The sequence below is a fragment of the Danio rerio genome, chromosome 17, assembly GCF_049306965.1.
Source record: "Danio rerio strain Tuebingen ecotype United States chromosome 17, GRCz12tu, whole genome shotgun sequence".
Lineage (NCBI taxonomy): Eukaryota > Metazoa > Chordata > Actinopteri > Cypriniformes > Danionidae > Danio > Danio rerio.
The window spans coordinates 557,501-577,500 of NC_133192.1; the positions used below are offsets into that span (position 1 = coordinate 557,501).

Here is a 20,000-nt window from a genome sequence, read left to right on the forward strand (position 1 = left end):
CTGTGCTATTATACAGTACAAACTCTGCTCTGATAACAACAACAACAACAACAACAACATCTGTCAGAAATGCTCAAAGCACACGCTACACAACAGCAGCCCGTCGCACTGTGCTTCTCAAACATTACAATCTGTAGTGCTGCAGTGCAGAGAGCCCCGTCCTGCAGACCAGACACCGGCAGGAGGAGGAGCTTCAGGGAGAGGGGGAGGGGCTAGAGGAGGAGGAGCTTCAGGGAGAGGGGGAGGGGCTAGAGGAGGAGGAGCTTCAAGGGAGGGGGAGGGGCTAGAGGAGGGGGAGCTTCAGGGGATGGGGAGGGGCTAGAGGAGGAGGAGCATCAGGGGAGGAGACAGAGGAGGAGGAGGAGCTTCAAGAGGAGAAGCTGCAAGAGGAGAAGGGGCTAGAGGAGCTTCAGGAAGAGTGGGAGGAGCTAGAGGAGGAGCTTCAGGGAAAGGGGAGGAGCTAGAGGAGGGGGAGGAGACAAAGGAGAAGGGGCTACAGGAGCTTCAGGAAGAGTGGAAGGAGCTAGAGGAGGAGGAGCTTCAGGGAAAGGGGAGGAGCTAGAGGAGGGGGAGGAGACAAAGGAGAAGGGGCTACAGGAGCTTCAGGAAGAGTGGGAGGAGCTAGAGGAGGGGCTTCAGGGGAGGAGACAAAGTAGAGGGGCTACAGGAGCTTCAGGAAGAGTGGGAGGAGCTTCAGGAAGAGTGGGAGGAGCTTCAGGAGGAGGAGCTACAAGAGGAGAAGGGGCTAGAGGAGCTTCAGGAAGAGTGGGAGGAGATAGAGGAGGAGGAGCTTCAGGGGAGGGGGAGGAGCTAGAGGAGGTGGAGGAGCTTCAGGAAGAGGGGGAGGGACTAAAGGAGGAGGAGCTTCAGGAGGACAAGCTACAAGAGGAGAAGGGGCTAGAGGAGCTTCAGGAAGAGTGGGAGGAGATAGAGGAGGAGAAGCTTCAGGGGAGGGGGCGGAGCTAGAGGAGGAGGACCTTCAGGAGAGGAGCAAGAGGAGGAGGAGCTTCAGGGGAGGAGACAGAGGAGAAGGGGCTACAGGAGCTTCAGGAAGAGTGGAAGGATCTAGAGGAGGAGGAGGATGTTCAGGAGGAGAAGCTAGATGATGACGATGAGGGGCTACAAGAGGAGAAGGGGGCAGAGGAGTGCTCAGGAAGAGAGGGAGGAGCTAGAGGAGGAGGTAGATTAGGTGGAGGAGCTACACGAGGAGGAGCTTCAGGACGGGGAGCTAGATGATTAGGGGGAGGGGCTACAAGAGGAGAAGGGGCTAGAGGATCTTCAGGAAGAAGGGGAGGAGCTAGAGGACGAGGTAGATTAGGAGGAGGGGCTTTAGGGGGAGGAGCTAGATGATGACAAGGAGGGGTTACAAGAGGAGAAGGGGCTAGAAAAGCTTCAAGAGAAGGAGGAGCTTTAGGAGAGGTTTAAGATGGAGGAACAGCTTTAAAGGAGGAAGAGGAGCTTCAAGAGGAGGAGCTTGAGGAGGAAGAGCTTCAAAGAAGGAGGGGCTTAGCAGGAGGCTTAAAGAGTAGGCTATATAAAGAGGAGGAGCTAATGGAGGAGGAGTCGGGACTATATGAAGAGGAGGAGCTGAAGGAGGAGCCAGAAGAGGAGTAGGGGCTATATGAAGAGGAGGAGCAACATGAGGAAATGGCTATAGGAAGAGGAGGTGCTTGAGGAGGAGGAGGAAAGTGCAAAGTGACAGTGCTCAGCTGTCAGGCACTGTGTGTGATCAGGTTGAGTGCAAGTATCTGTGTGTGTGTGTGTGTGTGTGTGTGTGTGTGTGTGTGTGTGTGTGTGTTCAGTTTGTGTGTCTCAGGAGCTGGTTGAGATCAGTGAGTGTGTGTGTGCTCTGTGCCGCTGCCAGCTCCAGCAGTGTTGTGCCCATGTGTGTGTGCAGCGCCTCCGTCAGCTTGAGTGTCGCCGCTCTCAGAGATCCTCCACCTCCAGCACTGCAGGAGCCCAGCAGAGTCCACAGCAGAGGGAGAGTCTTCTGCTCCACCAGCTGAGGCCTGCGGGGATACAGGTCACACACCACCTCTGCCACACACACACACACACACACACACACACACACACTGATGATTAACACAGCAGGTTCACATTGATTTACACAGACACACACTGCGATTTAGCACCACATCTGATAACACACACTCATGATCAACAAAAATACATTATTATTATTATTCTGATAAAGCTCCTCCAGACTCACCTGCTACTTTCTCGATCAGGTCCAGCTTTGCTTTCCCGCTCAGATACTGTGCTTTAGAGCAGAAGGGCTGCAGCAGGAGACTGTTGTCTGAAACACACACAGACTCACTACAGTCAACACACACTGAAACACAGCTCAACACACTGCTGAACACACACTCATGTAGAGGTTAAAACACTCCAGCAGTAGGACTTTCATTTAAGGTGATGTAATGCTTAAGGACTGATAGCTCCGCCCTAAATAACTGATAGTCCCATCCTAAATCACTGATAGCCCCACCCTAAATCACTGATAGCCCCACCATAAATTACTGATAACCCCACCCTAAATCACTGATAGCCCCGCCCTAAATGACTGATAACCCCACCCTAAATGACTGATAGCCCCACCCTAAATCACTGATAGCCCCACCCTAAATCACTGATAGCCCCACCCTAAATTACTGATAGCCCCACCCTAAATGACTGATAGCCCCACCCTAAATCACTGATAGCCCCACCCTAAATCACTGATAGCCCCACCCTAAATCACTGATAGCCCCACCCTAAATGACTAATAGCCCCACCCTAAATCACTGATAGCCCCACCCAAAATTAATGATAGCCCCACCCTAAATCACTGATAGCCCCACCCTAAATCACTGATAGCCCCACCCTAAATCACTGATAGCCCCACCCAAAATTACTGATAGCCCCACCCTAAATCACTGATAGCCCCACCCTAAATGACTGATAGCCCCACCCTAAATCCCTGATAGCCCTGCCCTAAATCACTGATAGCCCCACCCAAAATTAATGATAGCCCCACCCTAAATCACTGATAGCCCCACCCAAAATTACTGATAGCCCCACCCTAAATCACTGATAGCCCCACCCTAAATGACTGATAGCCCCACCCTAAATCACTGATAGCCCCACCCTAAATGACTGATAGCCCCACCCTAAATGACTGATAGCCCCACCCTAAATGACTGATAGCCCTGCCCTAAATCACTGATAACCCCACCCTAAAATAGTGATAGCCCCACCCTAAATGACTAATAGCCCCACCCTAAATGACTGATAGCCCCGCCCTAAATGACTGATAGCCCCGCCCTAAATGACTGATAGCCCCGCCCTAAATCACTGATAGCCCTGCCCTAAATCCCTGATAACCCCACCCTAAAATAGTGATAGCCCCACCCTAAATGACTGATAGCCCCGCCCTAAATGACTGATAGCCCCACCCTAAATGACTGATAGCCCTGCCCTAAATCACTGATAACCCCACCCTAAAATAGTGATAGCCCCACCCTAAATGACTAATAGCCCCACCCTAAATGACTGATAGCCCCGCCCTAAATGACTGATAGCCCCGCCCTAAATGACTGATAGCCCCGCCCTAAATCACTGATAGCCCTGCCCTAAATCCCTGATAACCCCACCCTAAAATAGTGATAGCCCACCCTAAATGACTAATAGCCCCGCCCTAAATGACTGATAGCCCCCACCCTAAATGACTAATAGCCCCACCCTAAATGACTAATAGCCCCGCCCTAAATGACTGATAGCCCCGCCCTAAATGACTGATAGATAGTCCTGCCTTTAAGCACTGATAGCTGTGGTGAATGATGTAGTTGTGTAGCACTGACCGATGTTGTGTGTGAGGGCCTGCAGTGCCGCCAGCGCCGCCGTGTAGACGAGTGTGTTTTTGGAGTTGAGGTGATTGTCCACGAGCGCCGGGATGAGGATGTTGAGCACTGGAGAAAGATGATCTCTGAGCAGAGTGATGATGGAGTGCAGAGCCTCCAGAGCACGCAGATTCACCTTACTGTTAGACTCCTGCAGACGCGCCTTCAGACAGTCAAACACCTGCAGCACAACACACACAGCATCAGCTCAAACCTGCAGGTGTTATGTGTGTTGGGCTTTTCAGCATGTAAAACAGCATCAACATCTGTTACACTCCACATGTATGTAAAGAATTGGTATTTAAACATTGAATTATTAGAAGATCATGCAGACGGGAGCTTCCCATACTGCAGCAGTCTATATATTCTACATCTATGCTCGTTACACTTTCAGTCATCAGCGGGATTAAAGCTCCAGTGAGGAAGAAAGAGCACCTCTATTGATTTCCAGAAGCTGCTAGAGTGTTTCTTCAGAGCATGTGATGAGTGTGTGTGTGTACCGGGAACAGGCTGCCGATGACCAGAGCTGGGTTTTCCTCACAGTCACACACCAGCTGATCGATGGCCTTCATCCTCTCCCTGAAGTCTCTGGAGTTGAGGAGCGTCTTCATCTGCTTGACGTACTCGCTGCGCTCTGCCAGACTGTGAGCGCACGCTTTACTGAGAGACGGATCCCTGCTGGACACACACTCATGAGTGTGTGTGTGTGTGAGAGTGAGTCTGTGTGTGTGTGTGTGTGTGTTTGTACCTGCTGGCCGTCAGAGGATCCCGTGTGAGAGATGAGGTGCGCACGAGTCCACTGCCCGTCAGAGAGCGTCTGCCCCGCGCCGATGGGGCATCCTGAGGCATTTCACCCAGACCCTGAACACACACACACACACACACACACACACACACACACACACACACACACACACACACACACACACACGCACACGCACACACACACACACACACGTGAGATCAATGCTGGACACGGACACAAGATTTACAGAAACGCCCACTGACTGACACAAGCACGCCCACATATCTGCATCTTATGTCGTGACACACCCACTGAATGACACACCCACAAACATACACTCTGTCATGACACACGCACTGACTAACTGACACGCCTACATAGACACACCCTCTGTTCTGACACACCCACTGACTAACAGACAAACCCACGTATACACACCCTCTGTTTTGACACACCCACCTGACACACCCACTGACTGACAGACATGCCCTAATGGACACACCCTTTGTCCTGACACACCCACTGACAGACACACCCACATATACACAACCTCTGTCCTGACACACCCACTTACTGACAAACACGTCTAAATGGACACACCCTGACCTGACACACCCACATAAACACACCCTCTGTTCTGACACACCCACTGACTAAACAGACACACCCATATATACACATTATCTGTCCTGACACACCCACTGACTAACAGACACACCCACATAAACACACTCTCTGTCAAGACACACCCACTGACTAACAGACACACCCACATGTACACACCCTCTGTCCTGACACACCCACTGACAGACACATCCACATAGGCACACCCTTTGTCCTGACACACCCACTGACTGACAGACACACCCACATAGACACACCTCCTGTCCAAACACGCCCACTGATGGACAAAGATTTGTCTAAAGACACACCCTCTGTCCTGACACACCCACTTACCGAGATACACCCACTGGCTAATAGACACGCCCTAATGGACACACCCTTATTCCTGACACACCCACACAGACACACTTTTTGTTCTGACACACCCACTGACTGACAGACACGCCCTAATAGACACGCCCTTTGTCCTGACACACCCACTGACTGACAGACACGCCCTAATAGACACGCCCTTTGTCCTGACACACCCACTGACAGACACACCCACACAGACACACTCTTTGACCTGACACACCCACTGACTGACAGACACGCCCTAATAGACACGCCCTTTGTCCGGATACACCCACTGACAGACACACCCACATAGACACACCTCCTGTCCAAACATGCCCACTGATGGACATAGATTCGTCTATAGACACACCCTCTGTCCTGACACACCCACTTACTGAGACACACCCACTTACTAACAGGCACACCCGTATAGACACACCCTCTGTCTAGACACGCCCAATTACTAACAGACACACCCACATAGACACACCCTCTGTCCAGACACGCCCACTTACTAACAGACACACCCACATAGACACTGTTTGAAAGACACACCCACTGTTTGAAAGACACACCCACTGATCGAAAGACACGCCCACTGACTGGCAGTATGTATTCAGAGTCTGCGTGAACTGCAACTAGCCGGGGCTTACTTCAGCATGTTGAAGCATTTCCAACTGAAACTGAATATTGAGAAGTGGGTGGGGCTTTCTTTTGCACATCTCTCTTGTAAACTAATGGTAAAAGGGGCGTGGTTAAGGATATTATTATAAAGTTGCTATGGAAACCCACGGCAACAGAAGGAGCCTCACTCCACAGGCAGCAGAATAGCCTTGTGTGCCAGTGAAATCAACATGGTCATTCTGCTGTCACGCTGACTTTAATCAAAAGAAGGCGTCATCGGTGAGCAGAAGAGTCTTCCTACACAAATATGACCTTATTATTAGCGCCGTAGTGATCTGATGAGTGTGTGTTTTGTGCACACCTTGGTTTTGAGGGTGAAGACGGCGTCTCTGAGGGCCGGCAGGTCTTTCGCAGGAATAAACTTCTCCATCATCTTATCAAAGTCACGGTGAGAGGAGAGAAACAGCAGCATCCGCCGGCCGAAGTACCTGACACACACACACACACACACACACACACACACACACACACACACACACACACACACACACACACACACACAGATTAAACAGGCTGATTACATACTAATATGGCCTACAACACAGTGAATAAAGCAGCGCTTCCAGCCAATGAGGAACAGGAGAGGATGACCTCCTCAGCTCCTGCTAAACATGCAGAAGTAAATATATGCTAATGAGCTCACCTGGCCTCCTGACTGGAGTCCTGCGCCAGCTTGGCCACGGCGGGCAGCAGTCGCTCCGTCACGTCTTTAGCGCCGCTCAGCAGGCGAGCAGCACCCACACGCTCCAGCAGAACACTGAGATGATGAGCTGTACACCTGCGCACCGCTGCGTTCAGATGACTGTCAGAGAACACACACACACACATTATAGTCATAAACACTGGAGGTAAGCACACACACACAGAGAGAGAGAGAGTGTTTCCTGACCCGAGTCCTCCGGCCAGCAGTGCGTGTATGCAGCGTGTGTGTGTGCAGTGTTGTGTCAGGCTGTCCAGCGCGCGCTCCACGTCTGTGCGGATGAAGCCGTTGGATTCTCCAGCTTTATGCAGCAGCGCTCGCACCGGTGCGTCCAGCTCCTGATCCATCCCCTTCTGCAGGGACGCAAACATCTCGCCCAGGGTCACTACGGCAACACGGGACACGCCGGAGCGCAGGTTACGCACCTACACACACACAGAAGTAGAGTTATAAACACTGACAGGCAAAGTAATTTAGTTTTTCCTTTTGACGTAAAATGATTTCTCCTCCTCCACCGTTGTCAGATTATTCTGCTTATTCTAAGGAGAAACTCTCTTCATTTTGGCTCATTATTGCTAAAAACAACACTATATTGAAGAAAACGCTTCCTGCTTTACAAACCCAAATCAGACAAAGCTGAGACAGCATGAAAACACAAATCACACTGCAAAAAATGCTTTTCTTACTTAGATTTTTTGTCTTGTTTCTAGTCCAAATATCTGAAAATTCCTAAAATAATCAAAATAATCAAAATAATTAATATCAAAATAAATAATAAGAAAAACAAGCAAAATAATCTGCCAATGGGGTAAGCAAAATAATCTTACGTCAAAAGAAAAAACAAGATTATTTTGCTTACCCCATTGGCAGATTATTTTGCTTGTTTTAAGGAAAAACTCACTTATTATTGGCATATTATTTCTCAAAACAAGACAATATGTTTTGCTTCTCTAGAAAATTCTTCTTGATTTAGGAATTTTCAGATATTTGGACTAGAAACAAGACAAAAAATCTAAGTAAGAAAAGCATTTTTTGCAGTGCACAAATACAGTCATGATTGCTAAATGTACCGGTATTTTACAGCAGACAACACAACACACATGAGTTCATCTGTTCCTCACGATTATCACTGTGTTTTAAATGAAAACATTTCCAATTTTGGTTTATGCAAGACAACAGTAAAGCTTTTACCACTGTGTAATGCTGCCGTTCATTTCCACAACACTTAGAGACGTTTGGGAACTGAAGAGCTGAAGTGTTTCAGGGGTTATATCCTGCAAACAAGTCTTAAAGGGTCACGAAGCACCAGAGCACATGCTTTGAGCTGTTGATAGTCTGATATTTGTGCCATGCTGCTATAAACACAGAGGACACGCATATCTCACTAACTAGTGAAGATTGGTTGTTTTTGCGTTATATCCGGCAAATTCGTTCTTCCAGTTTGAGAATAAATGTTGAAGCTGCGTCACGCCGATTAGATCCTTGTGTAAACTCCAGCGTGGAGACTGGATGTGTGTACCGGCGAGTACAACGTGACGTCTCTGAGCTTTCAGCATTAACTCAGGAGAAAGACTTGGTGTGAACCAATCAGCGCGCTCAATTGTGAGTGAGGTGCAGCTTCATGAATATGCATGACAGAGCTGTGAAGACTGTGTTCACCTGTTACAGTGTTCAGACGCCGCGGTGTGTTGCCAAAACAAGCAGAAGCAGAAGAATTGTTGAGAGACACGGGTCGTCAGTGTTGTGTTGATAAATGTGCTGTGATGAAGGTTTAGTTTCATTTCCCGCTATGAGAGCGCAGCTGGACTCACGTGTGGACTACAGCGCTCTGCTAACACGCCACAGAAACACGTCTGTGAGGAGCGTTATCACCCGACAGCTTTCCTCATCTGCATCTGCCGCTCGTCTCCTCTTAATAGAGACGCGATGGCTCCAGTTGGTGTTGATTGTTCTGTCTCTACAGATGTGCTCAGTGTGTGGTCAGGGCTCTTTGTTGATGTTTATTCAGAGGTAAAGTGAGTTGGTATGGTCAGCAGAACTCTTTCAGTGTTTAAACACAGAGCTTAGTCAGAATGATTGAGTTACTCAGTGTACAGTAGGGTCATATCTCTACAGTATTATAGACTGAATGATCTGCTGTAAATGCTGCTCCCAGTGTAAACATGTACACACCGCAATCAGACTATTACCGTCATGGAGGATTTACACCGCATGTTGTGTCAGGATAGTCGATACACACACGGCTGTGTGACGCTGCCTACCGAGTGCATCTGAGTTACAGAGAAATGTGGAGGTTTATTTTCTCCCATTCGAAGTGTGGTATCAAACACTCCATTAAAACTACACTATCCAGCAGTTCCTGCATGCAGTATCTGGTTTGTCACGGGAAACGCTCCTGAATGAAAGTGAAAGTGCCGAACTGCAGTTATTCATTCATTCATTTTCTTTTCAGCTTAGTCCCTTTATTAATACAGGGTTGTCACAGCGGAATGAACCACCAACTTATCCAGCACATGTTTTACACAGCGGATGCCCTTCCAGCTGCAACCCATCTCTGGAAAACATCCACACTCTCATTCACACACATACACTACGGACAATTTAGCCAACCCAATTCACCTGTACTGCATGTGTTTGGACTGTGGGGGAAACCGGAGCACCCGGAGGAAACCCACGCGAACGCAGGGACACCAACTGACCCAGCCGAGGCGCGAACCAGCGACCTTCTTGCTGTGAGGCGACAGCATTATGTACTGCGCCACTGCGTCACCCCAAACTGCAGTTAAAGTCCACAAAATAATCATTTGTCAAATAATTCCATTACTGGTGTCCATGTAGACACGGCCACTGTCTTTCTCATCTGCGTCTGTGTGTTGTTTTGCCTCTGTGATAATCTGCTCGTGCCCAAACTGAAACTCCCATTTTCATGCAAACCCTTCCCTCTTTGCCTCCCCCGACACTCCCACCTACAGAGCTGGACACGCCCACTTTCCTGACTTTATTCAGACTAGAGGTGTGAAACGCTCTGCTGAGACAGGCGGGGTTTTTTGGTGCCCTTTAAGGATTGCAACAGTACAGAGTCTTCATTGTCAGATTTTCCTCTTCTAAATGCTCCACACATTCTCTATTGGAGACAGGTCAGGACTGCAGGCAGGCCAGTGCAGTGTCGGTCTCCTCTTCCTCTGCAGCAGGACTCTGTAATGTGAGCTGAATGTGGTTCTGCATTGTCTTGTTAGACTCTGCATGGGCGTCTCTGGAGCAGAAGGCAGCATATTGAGCTCCAGAATCTCTCTGTGCTGTTCAGCATTACTGGAGCATCACAGTAGAGCAGGTCACCCAGGTTAACCCCAGACCATGACAGACTCTGGCTTCTGGACTTGTTGCTGGTGACAGTCTGGATGATCCTCTTCTTCTTTGGTCTGGAGCACACGGCGTCCATTTCTCCCTGAAACACCTGAAACACTGCTTCATCTGAGCACAGGACACGTCTCCACTGTGTGATGCTCCATCCCAGATGCTTCTGGACACTGTTAACATAGGGCTTCCTCTTGGCACAGTGCAGTGTTGGCTGGTGTTTGTGGATGTGACTCTGTATTGTGCTGCTTGTCAAAGGTTTACCGCAGTAGTGCTGATCTGCTTATAGATGAATGAGGACTCTTGATGCAGCGCCCCCTGAAGGGTCGGAGGTCACGGTTGTTCAACTCAGGCTTGCGCTCTTGTCCTTTACGCACTGAAACTCCTCCAGACTCCTTCAGTCTTTAATGCTGTTCTGCACTGTTGAAGGTCAAATGTCCACATGTCTTCCTATCTTACTCTGAGGAACATTGTGTTTAAACATTTCACTCATTTTCTCTCGTAATTGTTGGCAAACTGGCGATCCTCGACCCATCTCTGCTCCTAAAGCACTAGAGCTTTACTGATGAGCAGATCATCATCACCATCACCTGTGTCACATCACATCATTATCCAGCAGATCACCTGATCACTGCCCTGCACTGCAGCTCTGAATGACAGGAGAGGATGGAGATTTACTGATAAAATGGAACTGACCACACACAACAGCAAACATTGTGTTAATTACTAATATTGTCTGCAGAAGTCAAAGCACATCTGGAAATCACTACTTCCATTTTATTTGTGTTGTCCATACTGTCACCACTCTTTCTGATTTGGGGTTGTAAGAATGTAGATATTTGCACTAGAAACAAGACAAAAACATTTTGTGCAGTGTGTGTGTGTGTGTGTCTGTGTGCCTGACCTCCTGAATGAGAGCGAGACACACGTCATGAATGCGGCTCATCAGCACATCAGGATGATACTGAGCCAGACTGCGCAGCATGTTCATGCCCTCGATCTTCTTCTCCCTGTGTGAACAGTGTGTGTGTTAGAGGCAGAAGCGCAGGATAAACACACTTTCTTCACAGGTGTGTGTGTGTGTTCAGACTCACCAGTCGTCTGCAGCGGTCAGTCTGAAGCTTTGCGTCAGCGCCAGCTCCGGTTTAGAGAACGGCCGCAGCTCCAGCTGATCCTGAGACTCCTTCTTAGGACTGCCAGAAACCAGCTCATCTGAGGAAACACAAAACATCACAGATTAAAGCTTTTAGAGATCGACTCTGCGCCCTTATATGAGCTGTAAACAGGGCGGGAGCAAGCTGAACGGCCGCTCTAGGCAGAGGACGATCATGCCGCCCTCAACCCCAATGTGAAAACGAAAGTGACCGGTTATGAAAATGAAGCGAGGTGTCGCGGACCTCTTTTCCAGCGTACTATGCGCGGATATAACTGAGGACACGCGGGTGCTGATGGAGTTGTCGCTGACGCCGCCCTCTCTATTCTGTCGCCTATGCGCGAATATATCTGAGGACGCGGATGGTGAGGGAGGTGTCGCGGACATAACCGAGGACGCGGGTGGTAAGGGGGGTGTTGCGCACGCCGCCCTCTCTATACTGCCGCCCTAGGCGGCCGCCTAGGTCGCCTCTATGGACGCGCCGGCCCTGGATGTAAATGCATCTCTGCTGTATCTGGAGTGTGTGTGAGTTTGAGCTGAGAATGTCACACAGATGATGTTCTCCAGCTCTCTGAAACTGACCCTGTCAGGCTTTGGTCCTGATTGTGGTGTTTTGGTGACTGTCACTTTAAATGCAAGTGAAATTGTGCTCTTTTCAGAAGAGGACGGAGCTAAAGACTAGTCCATTACTATAGCGACAGATGAAAAACTATTGTCACGTAGTGTGTGTTTGCTTTAGTCTGCTGTACATGTAGTGTGTGTGTGTGTTCTGCTCTCTCACCACAGCTGTGTGTGGCAGCCGGTCTGCTTCTGTTCAGACTAGATGCTCGTCTGAGTCGCGGCACTGTGTTTTTATTGGGCGGTCCAGTCGGAGGGGCAGGCTGATGGGCGGGGCTCATGCTTTTGATTGGTCCGTTAGGGCTGGAGGGAGATTCATCTGAGGGAGACTCACAGCCGTTCATGTTGACGTCTAGAACACACACACACACACACAGTCAACACACACAAATATACTGACACAAACACACACATGCACACACACACACACACACACACACACGCACACGCACACGCACACACAGTTAACACAAATATACAGACACAAACACACACACACACACACGCACACACACACACACAAATACGCACACAGTCAACACAAATATACAGACAGACAGACAGACAGACACACACACACACGCACACACACACAGTCAACACACAAATATACAAACAGACATACACACACACACACAAATATACTGACACAAACACACACACACACACACACACACATACACAAATATACTGACACAAACACACACACACACACACACACACACACAGTCAACATACAAATATACTGACACACACACACATACACACACACACACACATACTGTCAGCAGACACACACAAACATACATACAGACACACACACACACACACACACACACATACAAACACACACTCACACACATCAGTGCAGTTCACATGTAGTTCACTTTCACCTTTCATATCATCGTCTTCATCTTCATCATGTGTATCGTCGCGTTTAATTGGCTCCTGCTGCTCCACACGCCGCTGACGCATCTTCTCACTCGCAAACTTACACAGTTTCACCTTCTCCTGCAAAACACACACACACACACACACACACACACACACACACACACACAATATCAGCATCTGTAGAAGAGGCAGGATCTGTTGTGTCCTTCTTTCATCTGAGAAATATCGCTAAGTTATGAAGTATGCTATCCATCTCTGATGCAGAAAAGCTAGTCCATGCTGTTATGACTTCGAGACTGGATTACTGTAATGCTCTGTTTGCTGGCTGCCCAGCATCCTCTATTAACAAACTTCAGCTAGTACAAAATGCAGCAGCCAGAGTTCTGACCAGGTCTAGAAAATATGATCATATCACCCCAATGTTCTCCTCCTGACACTGGCTGCCTGTTCAGTTTCGTATTGAATTTAAAACATTACTCCTCACCTGTAAAGCTCTAAATAATCTAGCTCCTGTTTATCTAACCAACCTTCTGTCTCGCTACAATCCAACTCGCTCTTTAAGATCTCAAAACTCAGGGCTTCTGGTAGTACCTAGAATAGCAAAGTCCACTAAAGGAGGTCGAGCCTTCTCGTTTATGGCTCCTAAAATCTGGAAAAACCTTCCTGATAATGTCAGAGGATAGTGTTTAATGTCCCTAATGTTAACCCGAACCCTAATCTTTATAGTAAAGGACACACACAAAGCAGCACATAACGATATGATGCATGAGTGTGCTCCACACAGGTGAGTGGGCTTGACAAACCACCTGTAGAACACACTCCTCCTGTTACAAAAACTCCTGTTTTATATGTTTGTTTCTATATTTGTTTCTATAACTCATATTTTCATAGCTTTTATTGTTCCAATAATCTGCCAATGAGGTTAGCAAAATGATCTACTTACATTTTGATATAAGACTACTTTCCTCACACCGTTGTCAGATTATTCTGCTTGTTTTAAGGAAAATCTCATTTCATTTTGACTCATTATTTCTGAAATCAACACATGTTTTGCTTGTCTAGAAAATGCTTGTTGATGTAAGAATGTTCAGATTTTTGGACTGGAAACAGACAGAATCGCTGAGTAAGAGTTGTTATACTGAGTGTGTATGCGCACCTGCAGCTGCTGTGGTTCAGGACTGGCGTCCGAGTCTGTGTGTTTGCTGGAGAAAGCGTGTCCGTACACCCCTGACGGAGGATCTGCTCTGCTGACCGCATCACTCTGCTCAGGGGAAGCAGAAACACTGGGCCGACTGGGCAGAACCGCAGAGCCAAACACTCCTGAGGAAAACAGAGAAAAGCAGAGGAATGAAGAACAGCAGCAGATCTGCAGCAGAACACACACACACACACACATGTGAACTAGATTAGATTCAACTATATTGTCATTACTTATGTACAGGTACAAGGCAATGGAATGCTGTTTATGTCTAACCAGAAGTGCAAAAACAGCAAGTGCACTAATATGCTGCACTCCCGGTTACACCTGAGCTGCATTCCATTGCACTTATGTTAGTCTGTTTTTATTATTCCCAAGGTTTCCATAATCCTAGACCAGGCTGTATCCTGAGCAGATGCTAAGGTGGTCATGGAGGAGTGGAGAGCATGAGACTGATTCCTGTAAGACCTTAGTGACAGACGAGTCTTTGCGTTGATTCACCCGCCGGTGACCTGCTCACTCCTGCAGCTTCTCCATGATGGAGGTTCAGCGTTCTCCAGTTAGGTCAGAGGAGAAATGGTGGTGCCCAACTGAGCCTGGTTTTGTACAAGTACATGTGTAAAGACAATACAGCTGAATCTAATCTAAACATGAACACACACCTCGTCCAATCACACCCTCTGACATCTCACGCAGACCACACGACTTGGACACGTGCTGCGGCGCTCCTGAAAACAACACACACAAACACATAAAACACACTGCTTTAGTCACTGATGTTTAATGCAACACTTCAGTTCTGCGCATCAGTCTATCATTTCTGTAGTGCTTTATATAATCGTAGAGTCGTGCAACAGTAGAGGAAACTTTAGAAGCACAGACAGATGCTCAAGAGGAAATAATAGTAGAAGAAGAGCTATACTGAAACACTGTGACATAAAGACCCTCACACACGCATTTACTTCTGCAGACCAACATTACTGACACAAAGACCCTCACACACACATTTATATCTGCAGACCAACATTACTGACACAAAGACCCTCACACACACATTTATATCTGCAGACCAACATTAATGACACAAAGACCCTCACACACACATTTATATCTGCAGACCAACATTACTGAGACAAAGACCCTCACACACACATTTATATCTGCAGACCAACATTAATGACACAAAGACCCTCACACACACATTTATATCTGCAGACCAACATTACTGACACAAAGACCCTCACACACACATTTATATCTGCAGACCAACATTAATGACACAAAAACCCTCACACACACATTTATATCTGCAGACCAACATTACTGACACAAAGACCCTCACACACACATTTATATCTGCAGACCAACATTACTGACACAAAGACCCTCACACACACATTTATATCTGCAGACCAACATTACTGACACAAAGACCCTCACACACACATTTATATCTGCAGACCAACATTAATGACACAAAAACCCTCACACACACATTTATATCTGCAGACCAACATTACTGACACAAAGACCCTCACACACACATTTATATCTGCAGACCAACATTAATGACACAAAGACCCTCACACACACATTTATACCTGCAGACCACCATTAATGACACAAAGACCCTCACACACACATTTATACCTGCAGACCAACATTAATGACACAAAGACCCTCACACACACATTTATACCTGCAGACCAACATTAATAACACAAAGACCCTCACACACACATGTATACCTGCAGACCAACATTAATGACACAAAGACCCTCACACAAACATTTATATCTGCAGACCAACACTACTGACACAAAGACCCTCACACACACATTTATATCTATCTGCAGACCAACATTAATGACACAAAGACCCTCACACACACATTTATACCTGCAGACCAACATTAATAACACAAAGACCCTCACACACACATTTATATCTGCAGACCAACATTACTGACACAAAGACCCTCACACACACATTTATACCTGCAGACCAACATTACTGACACAAAGACACTCACACACACATTTATATCTATCTGCAGACCAACATTAATGACACAAAGACCCTCACACACACATTTATACCTGCAGACCAACATTAATAACACAAAGACCCTCACACACACATTTATATCTGCAGACCAACATTACTGACACAAAGACCCTCACACACACATTTATACCTGCAGACCAACATTAATAACACAAGGACCCTCACACACACATTTATATCTGCAGACCAACATTACTGACACAAAGACCCTCACACACACATTTATATCTGCAGACCAACATTACTGACACAAAGACCCTCACACACACATTTATACCTGCAGACCAACATTACTGACACAAAGACCCTCACACACACATTTATACCTGCAGACAAACATTAATAACACGAAGACCCTCACACACACATTTATATCTGCAGACCAACATTAATAACACAAAGACCCTCACACACTCCCTTATATCTGCAAACCAACATTAATGACACAAAGACCCTCACACACACATTTATATCTGCAGACCAACACTACTGACACAAAGACCCTCACACACACATTTATATCTGCAGACCAACATTACTGACACAAAGACCCTCACACACACATTTATATCTGCAGACCAACACTACTGACACAAAGACCCTCACACACACATTTATATCTGCAGACCAACATTACTGACACAAAGACCCTCACACACACATTTATACCTGCAGACCAACATTAATAACACAAAGACCCTCACACACACATTTATATCTGCAGACCAACATTACTGACACAAAGACCCTCACACACACATTTATACCTGCAGACCAACATTACTGACACAAAGACCCTCACACACACATTTATACCTGCAGACCAACAATAATAACACAAAGACCCTCACACACACATGTATACCTGCAGACCAACATTAATGACACAAAGACCCTCACACAAACATTTATATCTGCAGACCAACACTACTGACACAAAGACCCTCACACACACATTTATATCTATCTGCAGACCAACATTAATGACACAAAGACCCTCACACACACATTTATACCTGCAGACCAACATTAATAACACAAAGACCCTCACACACACATTTATATCTGCAGACCAACATTACTGACACAAAGACCCTCACACACACATTTATACCTGCAGACCAACATTACTGACACAAAGACACTCACACACACATTTATATCTATCTGCAGACCAACATTAATGACACAAAGACCCTCACACACACATTTATACCTGCAGACCAACATTAATAACACAAAGACCCTCACACACACATTTATATCTGCAGACCAACATTACTGACACAAAGACCCTCACACACACATTTATACCTGCAGACCAACATTAATAACACAAGGACCCTCACACACACATTTATATCTGCAGACCAACATTACTGACACAAAGACCCTCACACACACATTTATATCTGCAGACCAACATTACTGACACAAAGACCCTCACACACACATTTATACCTGCAGACCAACATTACTGACACAAAGACCCTCACACACACATTTATACCTGCAGACAAACATTAATAACACGAAGACCCTCACACACACATTTATATCTGCAGACCAACATTAATAACACAAAGACCCTCACACACTCCCTTATATCTGCAAACCAACATTAATGACACAAAGACCCTCACACACACATTTATATCTGCAGACCAACACTACTGACACAAAGACCCTCACACACACATTTATATCTGCAGACCAACATTACTGACACAAAGACCCTCACACACACATTTATATCTGCAGACCAACACTACTGACACAAAGACCCTCACACACACATTTATATCTGCAGACCAACATTACTGACACAAAGACCCTCACACACACATTTATACCTGCAGACCAACATTAATAACACAAAGACCCTCACACACACATTTATATCTGCAGACCAACATTACTGACACAAAGACCCTCACACACACATTTATACCTGCAGACCAACATTACTGACACAAAGACCCTCACACACACATTTATACCTGCAGACCAACAATAATAACACAAAGACCCTCACACACACATTTATATCTGCAGACCAACATTAATAACACAAAGACCCTCACACACTCACTTATATCTGCAGACCAACATTAATGACACAAAGACCCTCACACACACATTTATATCTGCAGACCAACACTACTGACACAAAGACCCTCACACACATTTATATCTATCTGCAGACCAACATTATTGACACAAAGACCCTCACACACACATTTATATCTGCAGACCAACATTACTGACACAAAGACCCTCACACACACATTTATACCTGCAGACCAACATTAATAACACAAAGACCCTCACACACACATTTATATCTGCAGACCAACATTAATGACACAAAGACCCTCACACACACATTTATACCTGCAGACCAACATTAATAACACAAAGACCCTCACACACACATTTATATCTGCAGACCAACATTACTGACACAAAGACCCTCACACACACATTTATACCTGCAGACCAACATTACTGACACAAAGACCCTCACACACACATTTATATCTGCAGACCAACATTAATAACACAAAGACCCTCACACACACATTTATATCTGCAGACCAACATTACTGACACAAAGACCCTCACACACACATTTATACCTGCAGACCAACATTACTGACACAAAGACCCTCACACACACATTTATACCTGCAGACCAACATTAATAACACAAAGACCCTCACACACACATTTATATCTGCAGACCAACATTAATAACACAAAGACCCTCACACACTCACTTATATCTGCAGACCAACATTAATGACACAAAGACCCTCACACACACATTTATATCTGCAGACCAACACTACTGACACAAAGACCCTCACACAAACATTTATATCTGCAGACCAACACTACTGACACAAAGACCCTCACACACATTTATATCTATCTGCAGACCAACATTAATGACACAAAGACCCTCACACACACATTTATATCTGCAGACCAACACTACTGACACAAAGACCCTCACACACACATTTATATCTGCAGACCAACATTACTGACACAAAGACCCTCACACACACATTTATATCTGCAGACCAACATTACTGACACAAAGACCCTCACACACACATTTATATCTGCAGACCAACATTACTGACACAAAGACCCTCACACACACATTTATATCTGCAGACCAACATTACTGACACAAAGACCCTCACACACACATTTATACCTGCAGACCAACATTAATGACACAAAGACCCTCACACACACATTTATACCTGCAGACCAACATTAATGACACAAAGACCCTCACACACACATTTATACCTGCAGACCAACATTAATAACACAAAGACCCTCACACACACATTTATACCTGCAGACCAACATTAATGACACAAAGACCCTCACACACTCACTTATATCTGCAGACCAACATTAATGACACAAAGACCCTCACACACACACATTTATACCTGCAGACCAACATTAATAACACAAAGACCCTCACACACACATTTATATCTGCAGACCAACATTACTGACACAAAGACCCTCACACACACATTTATATCTGCAGACCAACATTACTGACACAAAGACCCTCACACAAATTTATATCTGCAGACCAACATTAATGACACAAAGACCCTCACACACACATTTATACCTGCAGACCAACATTAATAACAAAAAGACCCTCACACACACATTTATATCTGCAGACCAACATTAATGACACAAAG

The 20,000-nt window shown here is 46.3% G+C and overlaps 1 protein-coding gene across 5 annotated transcripts in view; it reads right to left on the reverse strand.

Annotated features, from left to right (window-relative positions):
- Nucleotides 1–20,000, reverse strand: part of togaram1 (TOG array regulator of axonemal microtubules 1) — a 35,733-nt gene that overhangs the window by 371 nt on the left and 15,362 nt on the right. For 3 of the 5 annotated variants that reach the window (XM_073927951.1, XM_073927949.1, XM_073927953.1), the window contains 14 exons: nt 14,850–14,915; nt 14,146–14,309; nt 12,989–13,106; nt 12,259–12,447; nt 11,419–11,536; nt 11,229–11,334; nt 7,160–7,395; nt 6,914–7,072; nt 6,572–6,698; nt 4,630–4,742; nt 4,382–4,559; nt 3,843–4,062; nt 2,213–2,299; nt 1–2,037 (listed from right to left, as the gene is read on the reverse strand). The exon at nt 1–2,037 is cut by the window's left edge and continues 371 nt beyond it. In XM_073927951.1, the coding sequence (XP_073784052.1) occupies nt 1,799–2,037; nt 2,213–2,299; nt 3,843–4,062; nt 4,382–4,559; nt 4,630–4,742; nt 6,572–6,698; nt 6,914–7,072; nt 7,160–7,395; nt 11,229–11,334; nt 11,419–11,536; nt 12,259–12,447; nt 12,989–13,106; nt 14,146–14,309; nt 14,850–14,915 (2,120 nt within the window). In that variant the 3' untranslated portion in view covers nt 1–1,798. The remainder of the gene's footprint in view (nt 2,038–2,212; nt 2,300–3,842; nt 4,063–4,381; nt 4,560–4,629; nt 4,743–6,571; nt 6,699–6,913; nt 7,073–7,159; nt 7,396–11,228; nt 11,335–11,418; nt 11,537–12,258; nt 12,448–12,988; nt 13,107–14,145; nt 14,310–14,849; nt 14,916–20,000) is intronic. The other 2 variants (XM_073927952.1, XM_073927950.1) reach the window with 1 other exon arrangement.